We start from the raw sequence: 25576 nt of genomic DNA on the forward strand, positions 1-25576 counted from the left end.
AAACTGTTCTATTTTTGTTTCATCAGACCAGAGGACATTTCTCCAAAAAGTACGATCTTTGTCCCCATGTGCAGTTGCAAACCGTAGTCTGGCTTTTTTATGGCGATTTTGGAGCAGTTAGCGGCCTTTCAGGTTATGTTGATTTACTGTGGATATAGATACTTTTGTACCTGTTTCCTCCAGCATCTTCACAAGGTCCTTTGCTGTTGTTCTGGGATTGATTTGCACTTTTCGCACCAAAGTACGTTCATCTCTAGTAGACAGAACGCATCTCTTTCCTGAGCGGTATGATCGCTGCAGATGAACGTGGTACCTTCAGGCATTTGAAAATTGCTCCTAAGGATGAACCAGACTTGTGGAGATCTACAATTTTATTTCTGAGGTCTTGGCTGATTTCTTTTGATTTTCCCATGATGTCAAGCAAAGAGGCACTGATTTTGAAGGTAGGCCTTGAAATACATCCACATGTACACCTCCAATTTTTCTCAAATGATGTTAATTAGCCTATTAAAACCTTCTAAAGCCATGACATAATTTTCTGGAATTTTCCAAGCCGTTAAAAGGCCCAGTCAACCTAGTGTATGTAAACTTCTGACCCACTGGAATTGTGATACAGTGAGTTATACGTGAAATAATCTGTCTGTAAACAATTGTTGGAAAAATTAGTTGTGTCATACACAAAATAGATGTCCTAACTGACTTGCCAAAACTATAGTTTGTTAACAAGACATTTGTGGAGTGGTTGAAAAACAAGTTTTAATGACTCCAACCTAAGTGTATGTAAACTTCCGACTTCAACTGTGTGTATGTGTTTGTGTGTGTGTTTGCCCTCTATATGACTTTGTGTTTGTCTTGAGAAAAGGTTCTGTGCACTTGTGAATGAGTGCGAACATGTGATTGTGAACATTTGTGTGCATGCTTGCATGTCTAAAAGTGAGTATGTGTTCTGCACTGCATGTGACTCTAAATGTGTCGTGACTTCCATGCTGCTCCCCTGGCAGCTGTGTGGAGGTCAGTTCTGTCCCAGCACAGCCAAGGGCAGTCAGACGGGAGCAGGGTTAGAGGGAGGTTAGAGATAGGGTGCATATACACTCCCTTCTCCACCTCCCTCTCCCCACATCCTGCAGTGGTATGGTAGTAGTATTATTCGAAGGTTAGAAAGAGGATGCATAAACAAACTCCCTCTCCCCTTGTCCCACTGACCCCACTACTCCCTGCTGCACTGGGCTGTGTATTGGTTGTCATGATTACCGTGCGGCCCGTGCCCAATGGGTTAAGCTTCCCAACCAAACCCTTGGGGCGTCGGGCCGTCATCACAACCGTCGGCCAGTGGCTTTGTTCCAACTCACACAGCTAACCTTGTTGCAAACGGTCACGTCTGAAAGTAAAGTGGGCCCAATTTAGAATATATGGTCAGAATATACTTCTTTTCATGTTTTTTTTAATGTTTCTTCTGATCTTTTTTTGTCATGAATTTGAAAGGGTCAAATGATTGAAGTAATTTTCTGTATTCATTTCACTTCGATTCAATGTCTTTCTGGAGTCCTTGTCTCAGCACATCCTTCCTCAGTTCAGCTGTGGCCTTGATGCTGTCTTATAAATGTGACAATGGAAATCATATCCTAAATGTCTTACAAAAATGGCTTGTTTTTATTCAATACTATAATCTTATTACTATACAACTAACTTTAAACTGCAATATTTACATGCTATTGCAATATTTCTCAAAAAGGCAGAATTTAAGAAAGCAAGACTACAAATACTGTGATAAGTTGATGGCCGTGTCTCTCCATGCCCTCTGTGCAATGACCACTACAAGTACACAGCTTCCAGGAAGTCCTTTTCACTTCCTGTGATGTCACTTCCTGTGAGATAGACATAACTACAAGCATTTCACAACACAGTAATCACCCAGTAAAAGATCACACTAAATTCTTAACTTCTATAATTCTTATCAAGCTCAATGACAAAAGAATTTCACTGGAAAATTCTTATAATTATCTTAAATACACATTTGTACCACAAGCTGAATAAAACCAGTAAGAGTTGGTGAGATCAAGGTCATCATCAAATCGAATCTGGCCATGCCATGTGTGAATACTGTATGGATTAATTATTATTATTATTATTTTATCTTTGCGAGTCAGCGCTGTGTGTTTTGTCAAACACGTTTCCGGGACATGCTTATGCCTCCCCCGGCTGGCCCTTGGCTGCGTTGTTTCATATCATCTTCATGTTGAATTTCCGGGCCCCTCCGGCACTACCCGTGGCCGCAGGCCCCTCGGCCTTCCGGAAAGGGGTCTCCACTGTGAAGTTGTTCTTGCGCTGGCCCCGCCCCCTGCTCCATGCAAACAACAACAGGAAACAGAAGAGCACCACGCCTAGGAAGGTGATGCAGCCCATAGCCGTGGAGACAAGAATGGTGGTCAGGTCCAGGGTGAACTTGAGGAAGACGCGCGTGCTGTTCAGGTTTGTGTCGTTGAAGAACTCGCCGCCGTATAGCGAGCGGTTGGCAAAGAAAGCCGACGCGGCATCCAGCGGCGCGCCCCGGACGGTGAGCATGGCAAAGTAGGTGTCGTTGCCGCCGGCGTTGCTGGCGATGCACATGTAGGTGCCACTGTCGGTGACCTGGGCATAGCGGATCTCTAGCGTCCCTCCTGGGTGGACAGTGATGCGGCCATTGCTCTTTGCTGTGATTATTCGGCGCTGAGGGGAGATCCACATGATGTTGGGGGCGGGCTCTCCCACGGCACTGCAGAGGAAACTCACTGGCTGGCCCTCACGAGCTGTCACCTTAGAGGAATGAATGAATGGATGAATTAATTAATGAATATATAAATTAATTAGTGAATTAAGTATTAGGCACAAATCTGAAACAGGCAACAAAGCTGTAAGTACTACATATCAATGTGTACCTTCACTGTAGTTACATTATGCTTACGTGTACAGCAAAGTGGGATAATAACTATTACCTGTTGAAGCTTGCGGTTGCGTATCTTGGGCTTCTGGCATGTGAAGTGATCGAAGAGCGCTGAGTCGGTGAAGGTGCTGAGGCTATACCCCTGCACCTCCTCCGGCCCAGCGCACACGGGCACCCTGCCGTCAAAGTTGAGGGTCTTGCGTCTCTGCAGGATCCACAACAGACGGCAGTCACACAGCAGCGGGTTCCCGTCCACCCGCAGCGTCTCCAGACTGTTGACAGAGTGGAATGATCCCTCCTCCAGGGTCTGGAGTTCGTTGGAGGAGAAGTTGAGGACCCGGATCTGTCTGAGGCCTCCCAGGGAGTGGGGCTCCACCGTAGCTAGGCCCGTGTTCACCATGATCAGCTCCTTGAGCCTCAGCAGGTCCCTGAAGGCCCAGGGCTCCAGGGTGGTGATGGGGTTGAAGGACAGGTTGAGATGAGTGAGATGGATCAGGTTCCTGAAGGAGGACGAGGGGACGGAGGTGATGTTGCTGTTAGTGATGGACAACCAGGACAGGTCCAGGCCTTGGAAGCTGAGCGGGGAGATGTACTCCAGATAGGGCCAGTTATCGATCTCCAGCCCCCGCAGGTTGTTAAGCTTGCGGAAGTTGTGGTCTTCTAGGGCGGCGATGCTGAGGTGCCGTAATCGCAGAGTGACCAGGCTGCGTAGGTAGGACAGTGTCTGGCCAGAGATGGACGTCAGGTTGCAGTGCTCGATGGTCAGGTCCTCCAGCCCCAGCAGACCAGAAAAGGCCTTCAAATACAATCAGATTGAACTTGATTAGATGTGAGTGCCATTTGTGGAAACATAATATAATCAATAAAAGGTTAGAGAAAATACTTGGAAAACAGATGGCTTACCTTATGAGAAATGTAGACCAGGTCGTTGTCTCCCACCTCCAGATGTCTCAGACTCCTCAGGTCCTGGAAGGTGTAGTCCAACAGAATCACCATCTTGTTCTCACTCAGGTCCAGCGTGGTCAGGTTGCCCAGCTTGGCGAAGGCCCCCATGGGTACCAGCTTCAGCTGGTTCCCCCTCAGCTGTAACACCCGGAGGCTCTGCAGATTGACGAACGCATTGGGCTCCAGCGTGGCAATGAGATTCTCACTCAAGTCCACCACTTCAAGGTGCGGGTATGGTGCCAGGTCGCCCATTTCGACCCAGCGGAGCCGGTTCCGGCTGAGGTCCAGGAGGCGAGTTTCCGTAGGGATGCCCTCTGGGATGCCGGTGAGGCGCCGCCGTTGGCACGAGACTGACCGGATCTGGGCCGAGCACTCGCACCGCGGCGGGCACGCCTGGCAACTACCTGGCAGCAGGGCTATAATGGTAACCAGTAGCAGGGCCGGCCCCCAGAGACTCACCCACCGCCATAGCGTCAGGGACCACACACCGGGGCCCAGGGAGCCAATCATGGCCCTGGTGGTCACGGTCTGACTCCTAGCCTATCACAGGCAGGGTCAGTGTACTACACACCTATAGCGAAAGGGAGACAGAGGGAGGAGAGGTTATTGAGAAAGTTTGGGAATAAAGAGTAGAGGAGTAGGGAGGAGAAAGGGAGAACATGTGAGGGAGAAGGTAGATAAAGACAGAGAGAGGGAGGTTGAAGAAAGAGAGGGAATGATGGAGAAAAATAGAAGGGAAAATTGAGGTAAGAAATTGAAGAGATGGGGAAGGGATAATGGACAGTACAGACAGAAAATAGTGTGGGTGAAGGGAGGAGAGGAAGACAGATGGAGAAGTATTTTAAAACACCTATCAACACATTTATGTTCATAAAAATGACATTCAGTGTCCTGGATAATCCATTCTCCTTACTATACAACTGTCATTATGCCCCTGATAACCAGAGAGGGTAGACGTCACAGCTACTATACAAAGCATTAAACCACCACTGACACCATCACTTTACAGCCCATTATTTTGTTTATGATAGTTAAGATACAGATGTAGGATCTTTATTGGATCACCGTTCAATGCAGGAAATGTTAAACTTGCATTTGAGGTTTAAAAAGACTTATGAAGTTTGTAATTTCCAGACTTTCAGACTTGATTTTCCCTTATGTATTAACCCCTACAAAAATGTCCATCAATTATAATCCACAATAATTCCCATTTCCTGTTGCTGCAGGATTATTTTCCTGCTGTAGCAAACTGGCTCAAATTAAGATCCTACATCTGTAGTGAGGATACTTGTTAATTTATCTCTGAGTGTAGCAGTAGAACAAGGGCATTGGGAATCACGTGAGTGAGAAGCAGCCTGTGAATTCATGCATGTTTCCTCCCCTTCTTTCCTCCTCGCTATGTGCTTTCTTCATACCTCGACACACACTGAATTCATCACACACAACATATGATGCGATGCAAAGAGACAACAGGGTTAGCGTGGAAACATCCCCTGAAATGCCTGTAAAATCTGTGTGTATATGTGTGTCACAGTGACATGAACACATTTTCTTCATACAAGACTCACATACACCAACATTTTACAGACATTTCAGATAACGTTTTCAGGCAAACCCTGTTGTCTCATTGCCACTATGAGTCATTTTGTGGGAATGTGTGTGCAAGTGACTGTGAGTGTGTCTTTGAATGTGTCATTTTACTTTGAATAAATAAAAAATGCATGTTGTTCTTCTCTCCACAAAAAAATAAAAAAAGCTAATGCTAACGTTCCTTCAAGCAACATGTCAAGTCGCCCACCCAATGTTGTCATTGAGTGATTTGCCAGAGGACACCAGCCAAAAGGTTCAGAATGTTCAGTACTGCCCCAATACACACACACACACACACACACACACACACACACACACACACACACACACACACACACACACACACACACACACACACACACACACACAAAGGTTCAGCATTGATTGCACCGATTCTCATTTACATCAACTACCTACGGAAGAGTTATAGGTGATTAGGTTGCCAAAGTCAGTGACCTTGGTTGAACATTTCATAAAGAGGATGTGATGCTCCTTCAAGTGGGACAGGGAGTGATGACAAGTTAATGTTTTTATATTGGGACCAGAACCCAGACTTCACCAGGCCCCTGGCTTACAAACCTAGAGCTCCATCTCATTAGTCCTGTATCTCATTCCCTCCACGTCTCCAGTTAAACACTGGAAGAGAGCTGAGATCAGCTCAACACAATTAGCACATCAGAGATAAATGGGAGTGGGATCGACACTGATCCCTGTCAGGGATCAAAGATGAAACAGGTACAGTGCAGCCTGTTTAACAGGAATTAAAGAGCCACACAAGAATCTTATTATAAGGAAACACTGAAGATTTTTTATTCTCTCTAAAATCTAAAGGCTGCTATTTTAAAAAGACCATGATTAAAGGATTGATGATGCAAAGTATTGGCTTCACTTAGCTGTTATTAGCGGTGAAACACCATGAAAAAAGCAGACATTAAAACTTCTTCAGGATTGGTGGGTCCCCTGTGGGATGGTTGAGCTAACGTAGGCTAATGCGATTAGCATGAGGTTGTAAGTAACAAGAACATTTTTCAGGACATAGACATATCTGATATTGGTGGAAAGCTTAAATTCTTGTTAATCTAACTGCACTGTCCAATTTACAGTAGCTATTACAGTGAAAGAATATCATGCTATTGTTTGAGGAGAGTGCACAGTTTTGAACATGAAAAGTTATTAATAAACAAATTAGGCACATTTGGGCAGTCTTGATACAAAATGTTGAACAGAAATGCAATCGTTAATTGGAACAGTCTGAAACTTTGCACATACACTGCTGCCATCTAGTGGCCAAAGGAAGGTGACGGCTCATGAGGGCCAGCAAGTGAGTTTCCTCTGCAGTGCCGTGGGAGAGCCCGCCCCCAACATCATGTTGATCTCCCCTCAGCGCCGAATAATCACAGCCAAGAGCAATGGCCGCATCACTGTCCTCCCAGGAGGGACGCTAGAGATCCGCTATGCCCAGGTCACCGACAGTGGCACCTACATGTGCATCACCAGCAACGCCGGCTGCAACGACACCTACTTTGCCATGCTCACCAAGCTGACGCTGGATGCCGCGTCAGCTTTCTTCGCCAACCGCTCGCTGTACGGAGGTGAAATCTTCAACGACACAAACCTGAACAGCACGCGCGTCTTCCTCAAGTTCACCCTGGACCCGACCACCATCCTTGTCTCCACGGCTATGGGCTGCATCACCTTCCTAGGCTGTGGGGCCAGACAGATTACCAGGACATGTACTCAAAGCATGACCGGACCAACTGGCAAGTGTTTTCACTGACATTTTAAACCTCTCCCTGACCTAGTCTGTAATGCCTACATGTTTCAAACATACCACCATAGTCCCTGTGGCCAAGAAAGTAAAGGTAACCTGCCTAAATGATTACCGCCCCGTAGCACTCACGTTGGTAGCCATGAAGGGCTTTGAAAGGCTGGTCATGGCTCACTACAACACAATCATACCAGAAACCCTAGACCCACTCCAATTCGCATACCGCCCCAACAGATCCACAGATGACGCAATCTCAATCACGCTCCACACTGCCCTTTCCCACCTGGACAAAAGGAACATCTATGTGAGAATGCTGTTCATTGACTACTGCTCAGCGTTCAAAACCATAGTGCCAACAAAGCTCAGCACTAAGGACCCTGGGACAAAACACCTCCCTCTGCAACTGGATCCAGGACTTACTGACGGGCCGCCCCCAGGTGGTAAGGGTAGGCAGCAACACATCTGCCACTCTGATCCTCCACACTGGGGCCCCTCAGGGGTGCGTGCTTAGTCCCCTCCTGTACTCCCTGTTCACCCACGACTCCGTGGCCAAGCACGACTCCAACACCATCATTAAGTTTGCTGATGACACAACAGTGGTAGGCCTGAACACCGACAATGATGAGACAGCCTATAGGGAGGAGGTCAGAGACCTCGCAGTGTGGTGCCAGGACAACAACCTCTCCCTCAATGTGAGCAAGACAAAGGAGCTGATCGTTGACTATAGGAAAAGGAGGGCCGAACAGGCCACCCATTAACATCGACAGGGCTGAAGTGGAGCGGGTCGAGAGTTTCAAGTTCCTTGGTGTCCACATCCCCAACGAACTATCATGGTCCAAACACACCAAGACAGTTGTGAAGAGGGCACGACAACACCTTTCCCCCTCAAGAAAAGATTTGGCATAGGTCCCCAGATCCTCAAAAAGTTATACAGCTGCACGATCGAGAGCATCCTGACCGGTTGCATCACCGCCTGGTATGGCAACTGCTCAGCATCTGACTAAGGTGCTACAGAGGGTATTGCGTAAGACTCCAGTCACAGATTCCTGTCAAAGACTCCAGTCACCCAAGTCATAGACTGTTCTCTCTGCTATCACATGGCTAGTCATCTCTCCTCCTTCCAGGCTTTTTCTTCTCTGGACTTTATATTGTGATTGGCAACTTTCATATATTAGGTGCATTACCGCCACCGACGATGTTTGTCTTTCAGTCACCCACGTGGGTATAACCAATGAGGAGATGGCACATGGGTACCCGCTTCTATAAACCAATGAAGAGATGGGAGAGGCAGGACTTGCAGTGCAATCTGCGTCACAAATAGAACTGACTTCTATTTGGCACGCGCGAGCAATGTGGGTGCAATAATTGAATAATATAGATTTCAAAATGTATTTTGCAATGCTCACGCACGTGATGCGAGCGGTGTAGTCAGGGTATTAGTGTCAGGTTAGGCAAGAGGTCAAAACCGTGAGGACCAGAAAAAACAGAGACTAGGAAAAACAGAAACTCGGAAAACACGCTGGTAAGCTTGACAAGACAAGACAAACCGGCAACAGACAAACAGAGAACACAGGTATAAATAACCTGGGGATAATAGGGAAGATGGGCGACACCTGGAGGCGGTGGAGACAAGCACAAAGGCAGGTGAAACAACTACAGTGAATACAATTTTTTGATGTACGGCACACACACACACAAAGCCCCTGGTAAACCCACACAGATTGCTGCCTGCTCTCAATCTTAGCCTGAGGCCTATCTGGGAGAGGTCCCCATCTCGATAGAGAGCTTGAATACACAACTAGATCTCAAGTTTAGAAAACAAGCCTCTCTATTTCACTCACTCACTCACACACACACACACACACACACACACACACACACACACACACACACACACACACACACACACACACACACACACACACACACACTTCCCCGCCCTGTCAAAACATAGCACAGCCAGACACCTCATATATCTGAAGGATCCTGCCTGTTTTATGATAGCTGGAAATATAATTTTTGGGGGGAATGTGACAAATATAGCTACTTCTTCATGACACAACCTCTGCAGCAACAGATGAGCGGCCAAAATACCCAGCCAAGCTTCACTCTCACTTCATTGCAAACCAGATTAACAAGACCACTGAACAACCATTCTCATAACTTATACCAGCCTATGGGTGTGTATGTTTGTATGTGTGTGTGTGTGTGCATGTGTGTCTGCATGTGTGTGTGTGCCTGTCTGTTAGTGTATGTGTGTGTGTGTGTGTGTGTGTGTGTGTGTGTGTGTGTGTGTGTGTGTGTGTGTGTGTGTGTGCCCTTGCCTGGCTTCTCTGGCTGTTATTCAGTGTGATGGATGAGGTCTGTAGGTCTCCTCTCCCCTGTGTCATCCTACGGTTCACTGACTGAGTCACTGCATGAATGAGGACTGTGAACAGGGCCAAGGGCAGACCTCCCCCAGAGGCTCCAGTATACTCCATTCCATCACCTCCCCTTCTCCTCCCCTAGATCAGTGCTCCATTTGTGGGGTGAGTGATGGAGGCAGTGGGGCCTCTGTCTGTGATGGCTAGTACTTTTATCCAACTAGTTCTCACAGTCTCATGTCTGAATTAGACATTCATCCATGTTTCTCAAACGTCAAATTTAGAAGTGTTTAAGGTGAAGTTTAGGCATTAACTCAGAATTTTTAAGGTTATGGTTAAGTTTAGGCATTAACTCCAAAATCGTAAGGTTAGGCATTAACTCCAAAATCTTAAGGTTAGGCATTAACTCCAAAATCTTAAGGTTAGGCATTAACTTCAAAAGGTTATTAAAGGTTTGAGATAGGCTTAAAACAAAAATCTCAAAAACAACTTTCTATCATTGGATTTGAACCTTTGGCACCAGAGGCAGATGCTTATGGGCAGTTGGTGCTTATGCCCATCTGCCATCCCTGCACACAACACCCTAGCAAAACTGAAACCTACTTGAACGTAACAGCGCTCATTGTTGCCCCTAGTGGCCGGTTTCCATGTGCTCTCCCGATGCCCTCAGACATGGATGGATGTTGAATACTGACTTGCATCACAGGTGACCTGGCTAGTTTATCAGATGTATCACTATCTGCTGTTGCAAACTATAAATACTGTAGATAAGTGTTGTCATTGCAGTTGGTATAGTGTTGTCTGTCTTGTTGATGTACTGTGTGTGTTGTTACTGTTGTTGATTCATTGTTGTTAGTATACTCGTGTCATTAGCCTGTCCATCTGTAGGATACCTCAGGGCAGAAATACATGGCTCTGATAGAGAGGACAACTCTGTATCTATACAGGAGCTTCATTTTTGACTCCCACACTCACAGACCAGACAGGTCTACAGCCCTGTTAACATGCATCATTAGTGCAGCCAGATGGCAGTAGAAAATCATGATCTCCTAAAAATAACATTTGTAAATCCCACATATGGAAATCGAATTCAAATCAAACCCAATGGAGCTACCAAACATTAATAGCTAACTTTGTATATTGAATATGCAGACAAGACTGTGAAAATATTGATGCGAAAACTACAGTTTCTGTCTGGCTCTCCTCATTACTGGGCTGTGGGTCGGTTTGAGAGCTAGTTTCACCACCTGCCTAGACACGCACGCACACACACAAACACACACACACGTACACACGCACACACATGCACAAACACACCGCCCAGCTGCGCCCCTCTGTTGGCCAGGGCAGCACACCAGCGGTACCCAAACTCACACAGTGTTGTGAATGTCACACCAGCCAGATGTAAAGACTCCACCTGAGGGAGATGAGAAGGGGTAGAGGAGCAGACCCACCACTGGTCCCCAAACACACAGAACAGCATGATCCCACACTTCACCCAACACTGGCCAGATGTCCACGCAATACCACTGGCAAATTTTATTTAGGCCTAGATTCAATCTGTTCAGTGTTAACAGGCGATTACCGGCAACTGCATAGCATGTCATTGCTTTTGTTTAGGAGATGTTGGAGGTGTAACTGCGTTGGAGCTGTCAAATCGGTTAGCGGCTGCTGTTGTGGTCATCTGTCCTTAAATCCCCCCTGCATTAGAAGTTCAGCATGAGAAAGTGTACAGAAAAATACAATAAATAGATAAAATATAGAAATAATGACACTCGATGAAAATAATTCAATGATATAATAAGGATTTATATCAGCCTTCTTGAGTAGTAGACTACGTCACAGATTCCAGTTTGTACTAATGCGACTCGGTGCATCAATGGCAATGTCTGCAATAGGGATAACACCGGGAGCCGCTTGTGGGGGTCGGCAACCCAAATGAGAGGAGCCATTTTTAAACTTCCGGTCACAAATGATTGAATATTTCAGTGGATTCTATGTCATATAATTTTACATATCTGAACCAATCATTATAAACAATTACTTCAGTAGATTGATATTTACAGTTGAATATACAACTGATATATACAGTTGAAGTCGGAAGTTTACATACAATTTAGGTTGGAGTCATTAAAACTAGTTTTTCAAACACTCCACAAATTTCTTGTTAACAAACTATAATTTGGCAAGTCGATTAGGACATCTACTTTGTGCATGAAACAAGTCATTTTTCAAACAATTGTTTACAGACAGATTATTTCCCTTATAACTCACTGTATCACAATTCTAGTGGGTCAGAAGTTTACATACACTAAGTTGACTGGGCCTTTAAACAGCTTGGAATATTCCAGAAAATGATGTCATGGCTTTAGAAGCTTTTGATAGGCTATTTAACATATTTTGAGTCAAGTGCGGGTGTACCTGTGGATGTATTTCAAGGCCTACCTTCAAACTCAGTGCCTCTTTGTTTGACATCATGGGAAAATCAAAAGAAATCAGCCAAGATTTCGGAAAAAAATTGTAGACCTCCACAAGTCTGGTTCATCCTTGGGAGCAATTTCCAAATGCCTGAAGGTACCGCAGCCTTCATTCCTCTCAGGAAGGAGACGCGTTCTGCCTCCTAGAGATGGACGTACTTTGGTGCAAATCAAAGTCAAATCAATCCCAGAACAACAGCAAAAGACCTTGTGAAGATGCTGGAGGAAACATGTACAAAAGTATCTATATCCACAGTAAAACGAGTCCTATATTGACATAACCTGAAAGGCCGCTCTGCAAGGAAGAAGCCACTGCTCCAAGACTACGGTTTGCAACTGCACATGGGGACAAAGATCGTACTTTTTGGAGAAATGTCCTCTGGTCTGATGAAACAAAAATATAACTGTTTGGCCATAATGACCATTCTTATGTTTGGAGGAAAAAGGGGGAGGCTTGCAAGCCGAAGAACAGCATCCCAACAGTGAAGCACGGGGGTGGCAGCATCATGTTGTGGGGTGTATTGCTGCAGGAGGGACTGTTGCACTTCACAAAATAGATGGCATCATGACGCAGGACAATTATGTGGATATATTGAAGCAACATCTCAAGACATCAGTCAGGAAGTTAAAGCTTGGTCGCAAATGGGTCGTCCAAATGGACAATGACCCCAAGCGTACTTCCAAAGTTGTGGCAAAATGGCTTATTAAGGACAACAAAGTCAAAGCATTGGAGTGGCCATCACAAAGCCCTGACCTCAATCCTATAGAAAATGTGTGGGCAGAACGGAAAAAGTGTGTGCGAGCAAGGAGCCTACAAACCTGACTCAGTTACACCACCTCTGTCAGGAGGAATGGGCCAAAAGTCACCCAACTTATTGTGGGAAGCTTGTGGAAGGCTAACCGAAATGTTTGACCCAAGTTAAACAATTTAAAGGCAATGCTACCAAATACTAATTCAGCATATGTAAACTTCTGACCCACTGAGAATGTGATGAAAGAAATAAAAGCTGAAATAAATAATTCTCTCTACTATTATTCTGACATTTCACATTCTTATAATAAAGTGGTGATCCTAACTGACCTAAGACAGGGAATTTTTGCTAGGATTAAATGTCAGGAATTGTGAAAAACTTGAAATGAATTTGGCTAAGGTGTATGTAAACTTCCGACTTCAACCGAATATATATATTTTTACATCTCAAAACATGCAATTGGGGCTGCTGTAATAAAAGGTCAACGTCATAATGATTGAAAATATTCAGTAGGTCCCATATATATTTGTGTAGATTTTCTTCCTCATTGTTAGACATGGAGAGCTGAGGGAACATCAAATACATTTTTATTTGTCACATGCTTCGTAAACAACAGGTGTAGTCTTAGACCGAAATGCTTACTTACTACGGGCCTTTCCCAACAAAGCCGAGAGAGAGAAAATAACTAAATAATATAAAAGTAATAACTCATAATAATAAAAGTAACAATGGACACAATGAGTAATGATAACTTGGCTATATACACGGGGTACCAGTACCGAGTCAATGTGCAGGGGTACGAAGTAATTGAGGTAGATCGGTATGTATTGGTGGCAGGTAGCCTAGCGGTTAAGAGCGTTGGCCAGTAACCGAAAAGTTGCTGGTTTGAATCCCTGAGCTGACTAGGTGAAAAATCTGTCGATGTGACGTTGAGCAAGGCACTTAACCCTAGTTACTCTGGATAAGGGTGTCTGCTAAATTACAAACATTTAAATGTAACTAGGAATAAAGTGACTAGCCAACAGGATTGATAACAGCATATGTGATGAGTCAATTATTGTAAAAAGGGTTAACACAGATAGTTTGGTTAGCAGCCTTATGGCTTTGGGGTATAAGCTTTTCAGAGTCATAGGGCTGAAGGAACTTAGGTCAGACCCCCTTTTAGGATATCAACATGATCATTTTGAGAGAGACCTGCAAGATGCTAGTAGTTGTCAGCATACAAAGCACAGGGTTCATCCTGAGCATGTATGAACTGTTTTTTTTTTAGCTCTGTCTGTGTGTCCACAAATACATATGTCTGTCTGACTCTGTCTGTCTGTTTCCATCCCTGTGCTGGTATCAGGTAGTTTGTTTGTGTGTAAATAGGTCAGACATGTTGACTGGCACGGCTGGTATATGGGCCGTAGAGCATGGTCCTCCCTAAAGCCCAGCCTCTCTCTTCGTAAGCCCTGCCTGGGTTTAGAGACAGCAGCCTGCTCAACCATCCACAAATACACAACTACACAGTAGACATTTACTATCGCTAGAGACAGGGACAAACACACACACACACACACGCTTTATAAGCCTCGTAAACCTTCTCACACAAACCCAATTTAGTAGCAGTCAGGCGAGAGCAGTCATCCAGTCAGCAGGATATTCGGAGAGCTTCTACATTTCTTGTCACGAGACAAATTGAGGCGGGAACTTGACAAGTCTGTACTTCCCGGGGAAAGCTGACAGATAGTGCTTTCCATAGCTAAGTACCAGTAAGTCCCATATTCAATCCATGCTTAGTTTGCCCATTTTAAACCCAAGCCAAGCGTAGCACAGGGCTTAGCATCACATTCCCATAGCTTTACTGTGGCAGTCCCACGGCCTCAATATGAGGTCACATAGAGAGAGAGAGAGAGAGAGAGAGAGAGAGAAGGAAGGAAGGAAGGAAGTGGAGAGAGAGGAAGAGATTTCGATAAACTCCCATATCTATTGAGTGAAATACCACAGTGTGCAATCACAGCAGCAAGATGTGTGACCTGTTACCACAAGAAAAGGGCAAACAATCTTCATTGAGGTTATATTTACAAACACCATTGTAAATACAACCCGTATGAATTTATTTTCCTTTTGTAGTTTAACTATTTGCACGTTTTTACAACACTGTATATAGACATAATGACATTTGAAATGTCTTTATTCCTTTGGAACTTTTGTGTAATGTTTACTATTATTTCTTTCTATTGTTTATTTCACTTTTGTTTATTACCAATTTCCTTTGCTTTGGCAATGTAAATATATGTTTCCCATGCCAATAAAGCCCCTTGAATTGAAAATGAATTGAATTGAGAGAGAGAGCGAGAAGGACAGAGACAGAGATATCTCTGAGAAGCCTAGCTGGAAAATATAAACTATGATCAAGACAGACATGAGTCCTCACATGAGCCTCAGCTCATTACAGAAACAAACACATTAACGAATCACAATAACAACCATAAATAAGAGTCAGAGAGACAGGTTACCCTAACGGTGATTCATATGTCCAAAGTTTTAGTCAGACATTCTGACGAGGGCCATAGGATAATGTCTTCCTGCTAAATTAATCAATACAAATATCAGTTTTCAAAATAAATATCTCCATCTTTTAAACTAGGCCAGAAAGCCTATAATAAGTTTTGTCACAGTCAAAGTTTTTATGCATTACATTTTGGGAGATTTCTATCTATATTTGATTGAAGAGTGCCTGTATCTTGAAAATGAATTACTGCATATTGATCCAAGGAAGGTATCCAAAAGATGTCATTGACATTATGAAGTTGACAGGCCAAATTTTCTGGCTTGAATGCCGGCCAGCATTGTGTTTTGGGAAAGGGGTGTGGAGAAGAGAGCCAAGTTGTCAGGTGGCATGCTGTTAGCTATAAGTGGACCTCTGCTGCTCACTTTGGGCTGGCTGCTCATTTTGGGCTGGCCACAAAAGTGTCCAGCAGACACGCACACACGCAATCACGCTTGCACGCACACTCACACACACACACACACGAGCGCACACACACACAAACACATACTGCATGCAGGCACCCACACATATAGACATGGACACACACTGCAAGGTAATAACATCCCTCCATGGCAGGCACCACTGTTTAGGATGTCAGGTGCAACCGATGAATATGGGGCACATTCTGTATGCTCTCCATGTCAAACAATGAGTGAGAGCGAAAGAGTGTGTGCGCGGCAGAGATGGAGACAGAGAGAGATGAAGCGTTGAAAGACAGAAAGAGAGAGATGGGGGTTTTGAGAGAGGTGAGAGAGAGAGAGGTGTAAGGAATAAAGGCCACCGGGAAATGTGCTGATGACACAAACCTCTCTGAATGGAGATGATATGTGAAGGGCAGACTCTCTCTCTCTCTCGCGCTCTCTCTCGCTTTCTCTCGCTTTCTCTCGCTCTCTCTCGCTCTCTCACCGTTCAAAAGTTTGGGGTCACTTACAAATGTCCTTGTTTTTGAAAGAAAAGCAAATTATTTTTTCCATTAAAATAACATCAAATTGATCAGAAATACAGTGTAGACATCACTAGTTAATGTTGTAAATTATTATTGTAGCTGGCCAAATCCAGCTAAAATAGTAATTTACAACATTAACAATGTCCACACTGTATTTCTGATCAATTTTATGTTATTTGGATGGACAAAAAAAAGTGCTTTTCTTTAAAATACTAGGAAATTTCTAAGTGACCCCAGACTTTTGAACGGAAGTGTTTATCTGTCTCTCCCTCTCTCATCACATCTTAGATTAGCTAGCATACCACATATCTGATAGTACAAGCTCTTTTTTAAAAGCCTGCAAATCACACTGGAACTAGACATCAGCTAGGATGTCTGACACATCAAGTACAACTTCTGACATCCACAAAAGAGCAGAAAACAACAGTCCAAAAAAAAAAAAAATATAGATATAGGACAGACACTTTAAAACACTTTAAAACACATTTTAAAACAAACTTTCTTTTGAGTTATTGTTTTTCTATGTATTCAATGCGTTTCTATGAGCTAAATGCAGTAAGGCTTAGACTCTTAACCTTTCCACGCGTGAGTTCCAAACTGTCGCCCCAGCCTGAGTTTTTTTGGGGGGTGATGTCAGAATGCACTCACTGTTCCAAAATTTGATCGTTACACAACAGGACAGTTAACCCACGCTGCCCTCAAACCAAGGCACGATGCCTGCTAATTATCTATAGGCTATGTTTCAACTTGACAATTTCAAATTATTTGAATTGAGCGTGTTCCACCTCCTCATTAATTCACATAAGAAGTAACCCATTTCACTGTTGCGGACAATTTATATTTGTGGCTTTACTGAGCCGGACAAACATCTCTCTGATGAGAGCCCAAGCACTTCCCCCGTGTTTCCCCAGATCAAGTATGCAGACATTTGCGCATCTCTAGTCAGAACAGGCCTTTCAGAAACTTTTCCCCCCTGGCACATTTTCTGGCTGACTCTCGCATTGCCTTCATTGTTGTTTTCCTTACAAATAATAACTTTGGACATGTGTGTGTTCCTATCAAAGTAAGTACCTGATTTTCTGTATATTGTGTTGTAGTTTCTACAGTAGCACACATGATTTGGATGTGTTTGATGTTGTTCCATTCACTCCGTTCCAGTCAATATTATGAGCCGTCCACCCCTCAGTAGCCTCCATTGGTGTGTTTGTGCATATGCGTGTTTATGTGTGTGTGTGTGTGTGTGTGTGTGTGTGTGTGTGTGTGTGTGTGTGTGTGTGTGTGTGTGTGTGTGTGTGTGTGTGGATTGTGGTATTAACCATAAAAGTTGCAATTTATTATTCAATACAGCACTCTAAGGGGAGTAAACAGCCCGAGACAAAAAGGAACTAAGTGAGTCTTTGTGTGTCCCACTGTGTGTGTGTGTGTGTGTGTGTGTGTGTCCCTCTCCCCTTGTGGAGACACCTGAAACCCCACCTCTTTAAGGAATACCTAGGATAGGATAAAGTAATCCTTCTAACCCCCCCCTTAAAAGATTTAGATGCACTATTGTAAAGTGGTTGTTCCACTGGATATCTTAAGGTGAATGCACCATTTTGTAAGTCGCTCTGGATAAGAGCGTCTGCTAAATGACTTAAATGTAATGTAATGTAAATGTGTTGTAACAAGCCTAGAGACAGAGTGGAGCTCACCCGTCCCATAACTCTCAGTAATAAGCCTGCTACCAAGAGAAAACAAAGAAACGATCAGCTCCTAGGTGTGTGTTCCTTCACCCTCCCAGTTTATGAACCCCTATTAATATGAACGGGACCTTCCATTTCTCATTGTGCTATCATTGTCTCTCTGCGAGCGTCTCGACACACTCATTCCTCACTCAGTTATCTCACACACACACGGACACACACACACTCACATTTTGGAGATGTGCACAGTGGACAAAACATTTTACTGCCATTATCACCCCATTGGTTTGGACCCCGCCCCTTGCTCATTTTCTTTTTGAATATTGGCATCCTCTTCCTGTTGGATCTCACTGTGCCACAGGCCCTTGTATTCTCCCTGAAAATGTAATGGAAAGGGTAGGGCTACTGAAACAGTTGTCCACAAATACAACGTGCCCCTTTCTGAGGTAAGGATACAGCATGGTGATCACCATTGATCCAGATGTGCCAAGACCCTCAACATGCCTTTTATCTGTGGTGGCGCCAGTGTAGATGATCAGGTCCTGTACATACACTGTTAGACAATGACATAAAACAAAGAACTTGACTCAAAATCTGTGGTGCTTTGATGGGATGTATTGGCGGAATACAAGCCTCCTTTTCCAAACCATGAGAGACTCAAAGTACTTGTGAAGCACAAAAACTCAATGATGATGCTGCAGGACTTCCTCAGACACCGTTTTGAGTAGATGTCATGAATGGGTGGGAGCATGGCCCCAGTGATATACTGGGCCGTCTTCAACACCCGCTGGAGGGCCATGAGGTCTGGGTGGAGCGGTTCCTGCACCAGGCCATGATGCAGCCAGTCAGGACGCTCATGTTGGTCCGTGTCAAGTTCTCTTGATGTGGAAGCTGAGGAACTTAAAACTGCTGACTCTCTCCACTGCATCCCGTTAATGTGGATTGGGGTGTGTCCTTTCCTCTGCTTCCTGAAGTCGACAATCAACTCCTTTGTTTTGCTGACGTTGAAGGAGAGGTTGTGGTTCTGGCACCAGTTCTGGCAGACTTGTTGTTGTTAGTGATCAGACCTACAACTGTGGTGTCATCAGCAAAGTTGATAATGGAGTTGGTGTCGTGCTTAGCCACACAGTCGTTGTTGAACAGCGAGTACAGCAGAGGGCCAAGGACACTTCCCTGGGGGGCCCCTGTGTTAATTCAGTGTGGAGCAGACGCTATTACCAATCCTCACAGCCTGTGGTCTGCCCGTCAGGAAGTCCAGGATCCAGTTGCAAGGGATGGTGTCCAGGCCCAAGGCCCTGAACTTGGTGATGAGCTTGAAGGGAACAATAGTGTTGAACTGTAGTCAAAGAACAACATTCTCACATAGGTGTTCCTATTACCCAGGTGTGTTTGGGCCATATGAATTGTGATGGAAATAGCATATTCCGTGGATCTATTGGAGGGGTAGGCAAATTGCAGTGGGTCCAGTGTGTCCGGCATTCTGGTCTTGATGTGGGCCATGACCAGCCTCTCAAAGAACTTTATGATGACTGGGTGATAGTCATTTAGGCTTGTCACCTCGGTTTTCTTGGGAACTGGGATGATGGTGGTCTCCTTGAAACAAGTGTGACAGGGACAGGTTTAAGATATCCGAGAAGATGCCTGCCAGCTGGTCAGCGCACACTCTGAGGACACGGCCAGGGTAGCCATCTGGACCCACGGCTTTGTAAGTATTCACTCTCTTAAGAGTTTTCCTGACGTCAGCCTCGGAGAGCGAATGTACCTGGTCGTCAGGATCAGCTAGAGCCCTCCTGGATGGTTCGGTAGTGTCTGCCTCGAAGCGAGCATAGAATGTATTAAGCTGGTCTCGGAGGGAGGCTTCGGTGGGCACCACACAGCTGGATTTGCCTTTGTAGTCCGTGATAGCCTGTAGTCCTGGCCATATGCGTAGCTAGTCTGAGTTATTGAACAGTGATTCAAATTTCAGTCTATATTGTCTTTATGCCTCCCGAAATGGATTTGCGAAGCTCGTACCTGTTTGCCTTGTAAGCATCGTGCGCAACCGACTCATTAGGGTTCGTTTCGCTGACATTGAATGCATGGCAAGGATTTCTCTGTTCATCCAGAGTTTTTGGTTGGGGTATGTCCAGATTGTTATTGTGGGTACAAAGTACAACAGAATCAACACATTTCCTGATAATTCCTGTGACTGACGATGAACAATATATTCCTCAGTGTTGATGGATGTATCCTGGGTGGATGAGTCTTTGAACATTTTCCAATCAGTATTCTCAAAACAATCCTGCAGCATTGAGTCTCATCCATCCAGCACCTCACTATTGTTCTGGTGAATCCCTCTTGGGTTGCTGCTTGTTGGTGGGGAGTAGGAACAGAAAGACGTGATCTGATTGGCCGAAGTGGGGGCGGGAGATTACTTTGTATGCATCACATATGTTTTTGTACACGTGGTCTAGCACATTGTTGCCTCTCGTGGGGCAGGAGACATGTTGGTGATATTTTGGGATAATTTGTTTTGAACTTGCTTGGTTAAAATCTCCTGTGATGATAAATGCTGCATCCGGGTGAAAGGATTCTTGCTGGCTAAAATGGTCTTGTACAGTTCGCCGAGTGCCGCCGTTGTGTTAGCTTGTGGCGGTATGTAAACAGCAAACAGCGGTGATAATAACAGAAGTGAATTCCCTCGGCAAATAGTGGGGTCTTCCTCCCAAGGCACTTAAAGTATTCACACCCATTTCGTTTTTCCACATTTTGTTACAGCCTGAAATTAAAATAGATACAATTTATAACAATTTGTGTCACTGGCCTACACACAATACCCCACACTATCCAAGTCAAATTATGTTAATTTTTTTTTTTAAATAAACCAATAAAAAATGAAAAGCTGAAAAGTCTTGAGTCAATAACTATTCAACCCCTTTGTTATGCCAAGCCTAAATAAGTCCAGGATTAAAAATGTGCTTAGAAAATCACATAATAAATTGCATGGACTTAATAGGGTTAACATGATTTTTGAAAGACTCCATCATCTCTGTTACCCACACATACAATTATCTGATTCAACCATAAAGAGGTTTTCCAATCCGTCGCAAAGAAGGGCAGCTATTGGTAGATGGGTAAAACATTTTTTTAACACTTTATTAATTACACTTTGGATGGTGTATCGGTCACTACAAAGATAAAGGAGTCCTTCCTAACTCAGTTGCTGGAGTGGAAAGGAAACCATTCAATGGTGACTTTAAACAGTTACAGAGTTTAATGGCTGTGATAGGAGAAAACTGAGGATGGATCAACAACATTGTAGTTACTCCACAATACTAACCTATTTGACAGAGTGAAAAGAAGAGAGTCTGTACAAAATAAAAAATATTCCAAAACATGCATTCTGTTTGCAACAGATCACTAAAGTAATACTGCAAAAAATGTGTCAAAGCAATTCATTTTTTGTCCTGAATACAGAGTGTTATGTTTGGGGAAAATCATATACAACACCTTATTTTTAAGCATAGTGGTGGCTGCATCCTTTTATGGGTATGCTTGTAATCGTTAAGGACTGTGGAGTTTTTCAGGATAAAAAAGAAACATAATGGAGTTAAGCACAGGCAAAATCCTAGAGGAAAATCTGATTTAGTCTACTTTTCACCAGACACTGGGAGCTGAATCCACCTTTCAGCAGGACAATAACCTAAACCTAAAACAAAATAACCTAAAACAAAATAACCTAAAGGCCAAATCTACGCTGGAGTTGCTTACCAAGAAGACAGTGAATGTTCCTGAGTGGCCAAGTTACAGTTTTGACCTAAATCTACTTGAAAATCTATGGCAAGACCTGAAAATGGTTGTCTAGCAATGATCAACAACCAATTTGACAGAGCTTTAAGAATTTAGAAAAGATAAATGTGCAAATATTGTACAATCCAGGTGTGCAACGCTCTTAGAGATTTACCCAGTAGAGACTCAGAGCTGTTGTCGCTTCCAAAGGTGCTTCAATAAAGTATTGACTCAGGGGTGTGAATACTTATGTAAATGATGATATCTCTGTATTTCATTTTTAATACATTTGCTAACATTTAAAAAACATGTTTTCACTTCGTCATTACAGGGTGTGTAGATAGGTGAGAAAAAATATCAATTTAATCAATTTTGAATTCAGGCTGTAAGACAACCAATATGTCAAGGGGTATGAATACTTTCTGAAGGCACTGTATATTATTGTTTACTAGTGTGTGGGACAACATGTCCTATGACTATTGACTATTAACTATTCCGTAACCACTCACTTTTCAATCAGGGTTGATCGGAAAATGCTTTGTTCAAAATAAGACATTGTATCATTGCGTCTTTGTACTCCCTGACAAAGGGCATGCAGCCGAAACGCGTCAGAGCTTTTAAATCTTGGTTCCATTGACATACAAGTAAAGGCATTTTTATTCATTATATGAAAAATGCCTTCATCCTCCTTTGTTTTTGGTGACCAATTTACCCCTTTTACCAAAGACCACTACAAAGACCTACTAATGTGTACCCTAGCAGCGCTTTCCTTCCTTCTTTTATTCCATGTCTCATGGATAACGTTCTCTCAGAATCAGATAGGAACCTTCATAACATTCCCTAATGGACATCAAAATACCTTATTATAATGTTATACTGTGACCAAACCCGGGACCTGTACTGAATGTCCTCTGATGGTCCTGAAGTTAAAGTCATGTTTTAATGTTCCTAGAACGTTCTCAGAACGTCAGTGGGACCTAATGGGAACGTCCCCACATGTCCTTAGGATGTCCCCTGTTTGCTGGGCAAGCACGGCCAAACAGCTATAGCTGCTGTAATTGTTATTGTCGCATATGGATACACAATGAATCTACTGTATCCATAGAAACACACACAGATGGTGGTCCAGGAGGAGATAGGGAGGTGATGGGTAAGAGAAAAGGTTGGAGGTGGTGATTCATGACATGATTCAGCCTTGCTTCCCCCTCTCCACTGCCCCAGCTGTTATGCTAATGTGATAATCTTGCTAATGAGATGAGGCACTCATACACACACACTCGCGCGCATGCACACACACACACGCACGCACGTACATGCACACACAGAAACAGACACTAATAATTATAATGAAGGATGGGTTGTTGTCTTACTGGGATGAGTATGATTGGTTAACAGACCTCGTCATGCTCTGTCACCACGGTAGGGATGCTTGTTCTGGACTCACTGGGGATTCAGTAGTCTGAAGTGTGGCTATCTGTCCTTGTCTTGGGCTGTTAGTTCCCATCCTTTCACAGTACAGGGATTTCTGAAACAAGGTGCATCTCAAAAGTCTAAACTCACCTCTCCTTGTCTCCTTTCCTCCATTTGAACTGACATGAAAGAACTGGATGGTTGAAAGTAAATTCCTGTTGGGCATCCATATTGCTTAAACTTGCCTGTCTCGTCAGATCAGTGCAGATGAAGGAGATGAGACAAGGAGACAAGGCCATTTTACACTATTGAGATCTACCCCTGTGCTGAGTAACGATAGTATCTAAGTCGTACACTCTATACATCATAAGTCCATAGCTGCAGTCAGTGGCGCTACAATAAGATCATGCTGTGGAACATGTTCCTTAAGAGCAGGGCTGGAGATAACGCCTGTAGAATGGAACATTTAATTAGCTTTGGCTAAGCTAATGACTTAGACACCTTGCAGTGATGTGACCTGCTTTTCTCTATGACTCACGAACACATACCGTATATATGCACACTGACACACACATGGGTCCCCAAACACGCAAAGGCACACACACACACACACACACACACACACACACACACACACACACACACACACACACACACACACACACACACACACACACACACACACACACACACACACACACACACACACACACACACACGCTGACTTATACCCCTTATACCCACACGCAAATAAGGGGGCTTGGAGACATTATAAATATGAAGTAAAATGGAAGGGAGATTGCAGCATTGGGACACCGGGTACAGTATAAATAACAAGACTCACCATGCAGCCACTAAGTGCTTGAACATTGTTTTTGCTGAGCTTTTGAATAAAGTAACACTCTGCTACTTCTGTGCCTGTCAACAAAGCAAAGAAACTCCTCAACATACCCCCGAGATGACACACTTATGCTAATCACACAGCTGATCAGCTCTCATGTGACACACACACGTGTAATTCCATACATTCTATTTCTACACTGTGACATCCCTTTTTTCCCCCTCCAGTGCCTAAAGCAGTCACGTGATTGGGTTCAAAGGTCAAGTCTGTGCTCTTTTACTGTAAATCCACCAGTCGCTGGGAAGTTTCCACCAGTCAGTGGGCAGAGATTTTTGGGCTAAATGGGGAAGGGACTGGTATACATGATGACCAGAGCTATGTCTTTCTGGCTTCCTTCCTTGCAGCTTCCATTAAGAACAGAGAGCCATGGCATGCCATCATTTAGGGCATTGCGCTGCCATAAGTAAGTGAGCAAGTCTTTCTGGGTGAGATGAAGAAATCTCTGTGATTAGTAGATTGCCATTGTGCCCGCTAGTACACAGATAACAGACTTACAAGCCACTTACTCTTGTGTGTGTTTGTGGGTGTTTGTGTGTGTGTGTGTGTGTGTGTGTGTGTGTGTGTGTGTGTGTGTGTGTGTGTGTGTGTGTGTGTGTGTGTGTGTGTGTGTGTGTGTGTGTGTGTGTGTGTGTGTGTGTGTGTGTGTGTGTGGTTGTGTGTGTATGTGTGTGTGTTTTTGTGTCGTGATTCAGTCATTTATTCTGGCACGCGATTGTTTGTGCTAAATTCTAATTAGCTAGTGAGAGTAGAGGTTATTTAGACTCTTAATACAATTAGGAAGACAGAGAGTGAGAAAGAGAGATACAGAGAGAGAGAGAGAGACAGAGACAGAGAGTGAGAAAGAGAGATACAGAGAGAGAGAGAGAGAGAGAGAGAAAGAGACAGAGACAGAGACAGAGAGCGAGAGCGAGAGCGAGAAAGAGAGATACAGAGAGAGATAAACAGAGACAGAGAGTGAGATAGAGAGATACAGAGAGTGAGAAAGAGCGATACAGAGAGAAAAAGAGAGAGCGAAAGATACACAGAGAGAGAGAGAGAGAGAGAGAGAGAGAGAGAGACAGAGAGAGATAATGAGAGAAAGGGGGAGTTTTGGTTTTGGTAGAAAATTCACTGCCAAGAAACACTAACGGACAAAAAACATTATCTTACACATTATAGTAACACATCACACCATTCCAAGCATTTTACTGTTTTGGAATACAGTGTTCAATATGTTTAGAGGTTCTCTATTGTGTCCTTATTGTTTAACCATAGATATGTTCTAGGAGCATTAGGTACTGCTGGAATTTCTACCATTGGCAATTCCATCTTTTTGTGAGAAATTACACTGGTCACTCAAACTATTCATGAAGTATTTATAAAGTACAAATAGCCCACACTTTAAATGAGGCCACACAGAAAGACTTAATTAATGATTAGTAAATGGTTTTAAGGACCTATATTAAACATCTTATGAATGGAGTAATGATTAATACATGGTGAAGAAACTATTAACTAATCCATTATAAATACTTTATTACGTGG

The 25576-nt window shown here is 43.8% G+C and overlaps 1 protein-coding gene across 1 annotated transcript in view; it reads right to left on the minus strand.

Annotated features, from left to right (window-relative positions):
• Positions 1-1424: 1424 nt before the first annotated feature.
• The window catches only part of LOC106599990 (leucine-rich repeat and immunoglobulin-like domain-containing nogo receptor-interacting protein 3), a 59945-nt gene continuing 35793 nt past the window's right edge, over positions 1425-25576 (minus strand). Inside the window, exons 2-4 of the mRNA XM_014191322.2 lie at positions 3824-4436; positions 2973-3716; positions 1425-2793 (exon numbers count right to left, since the gene is read on the minus strand). Coding sequence (XP_014046797.1) covers positions 2221-2793; positions 2973-3716; positions 3824-4375 — 1869 coding nt within the window. The 5' untranslated portion in view covers positions 4376-4436 and the 3' untranslated portion in view covers positions 1425-2220. The remainder of the gene's footprint in view (positions 2794-2972; positions 3717-3823; positions 4437-25576) is intronic.

Source organism: Salmo salar, chromosome ssa03, assembly GCF_905237065.1.
Source record: "Salmo salar chromosome ssa03, Ssal_v3.1, whole genome shotgun sequence".
NCBI classification, from domain to species: Eukaryota; Metazoa; Chordata; class Actinopteri; order Salmoniformes; family Salmonidae; genus Salmo; species Salmo salar.